The sequence below is a fragment of the Octodon degus genome, unplaced genomic scaffold (genome assembly GCF_000260255.1).
Source record: "Octodon degus isolate 3935 unplaced genomic scaffold, OctDeg1.0 scaffold00220, whole genome shotgun sequence".
Taxonomy (NCBI): Eukaryota; Metazoa; Chordata; class Mammalia; order Rodentia; family Octodontidae; genus Octodon; species Octodon degus.
The window spans coordinates 3,000,756-3,002,255 of record NW_004524796.1 but is presented as its reverse complement, the minus strand read 5'-3'; the positions used below and the strand labels follow the sequence as shown (position 1 = coordinate 3,002,255).

General features: G+C 42.9%; 1 protein-coding gene across 1 annotated transcript in view; it reads right to left on the bottom strand.

Moving 5' to 3' along the window:
* Slc39a12 (solute carrier family 39 member 12) overlaps positions 1-1,500 on the bottom strand; it is an 83,992-nt gene that overhangs the window by 30,220 nt on the left and 52,272 nt on the right. The window contains exon 10 of the mRNA XM_004645208.2: positions 285-472. Within this exon, the coding sequence (XP_004645265.1) occupies positions 285-472 (188 nt within the window). The remainder of the gene's footprint in view (positions 1-284; positions 473-1,500) is intronic.

Below are 1,500 nucleotides of genomic sequence, written 5' to 3'. Positions count from 1 at the left end.
GGCTAGCTATATATATATATATATATAGCTACTGCCCATTTTTGCACAGTATAAGTTTCATTCGTTCCACTTAAATTACTAAGGAATGTCATATTTCCTATCTTTCTAATCATTTTCCCCCAACCTACAATTTACCTTCTAGGAAAATGCACAGTCATTTATATTATTATTACATTCTTCATATCTTCTCCTGATTTTTCCTTCTATTTTATTACTTCCTCCTTTTTATTGTTTTTATATCTTTAGTGTTGCAAAAACTAAGACAGAAAGGCCACGAAGCTCACCATTTCCACCAAGGATAAGTACAAGAACATGCCCGCTGTCACCGTTAGGATCCAGTCCTGGACACACGGGACAGCAGACACGGACAGGCCAATGTACAGGCCTACGAAGGCAGTCAGAGCACTTATAAAATTCATCAGGATGGCAGTCTTCACAGGAAGTCCAGAGCTTAAGAGCACAGCAAAGTCTCCTGCAGTTTAATGGAAAAAGAGAGTATAATTATCAATTAACCAATGATGCCTTTGTGCTACCGGGCTGTTTCAAATTTCAGCAACTGGAACCAATTTTGGAAGTCAAGCTCATTGATTAGCTAATAAAGCTCTTTCTCATTCAGTTTATTATCAGGAAGTTGTAGTCTGGGAGCGCTGCTCTTCTTGCTTCTCCTACATGCAGTCTATTCAGGGAGGTCGATGACATATTCTCCAGTTCCTGATGTCCAGTGGCATTTTCAACTTAGACAAATGCAAAATAGAGTTACCCTCTGGCCCAGAGCTTCTAAGTCTTTCTTGTCTGGAAACTTGCCAGGGGATATCATGACTGTAGAGGGGCTTTTATGACAGGCAGGAACTTCTGTTGGGAAACGAAAAAACTACTTCATCAGAGATTTTTAAAGAATTGCAAGCCAGTGAGGAGAATAAATTGTACCTTTAGAAAATGGCTTTATTATCTTGATAATTATAGAAAAATGACCTTCTCCCACCCATATCTTTCCTCCAAAAGAAGAATGACCCACTTACACTTTTCAGAGCACCCACTTCTCATTCTCAGGGATTGAGACTGAAACTGAAGAGATACCCAGGGGCTCTGTATCTGGGTTCTGTCACCTACTTGGTCCCACAATAGGCCTGCTGTGGGCTGTCACTCTGTCCCTTGATTTAGAATTGAGGATCAGGTGCTGCAATGCTGTTATAGTAAACATAAACCCATAGGATATGGCTCCCAGGTCAGCTATATTTCAATGGGCTCAGGAAGGACCTTTGATACATTCTCCAAGGATGTGTCACTAATGTGTTGGGACCAGGGAGATAGCTCAGCAGTCTAAGCATCTGCCTGGCAAGCACAAGGACCTGGGTTCAATCCCCAGCACTGCATGCCGTGCTGGCACTGCCCTGAGTGCCCCAAGCTGGCCACCAAGACTGGCCATGGTGGTGCACGCCTTTGATCCCAGCCCTGGGGAGGCTAAAACAGGAGGATCACTATAAGACTGAGCTGCATAGT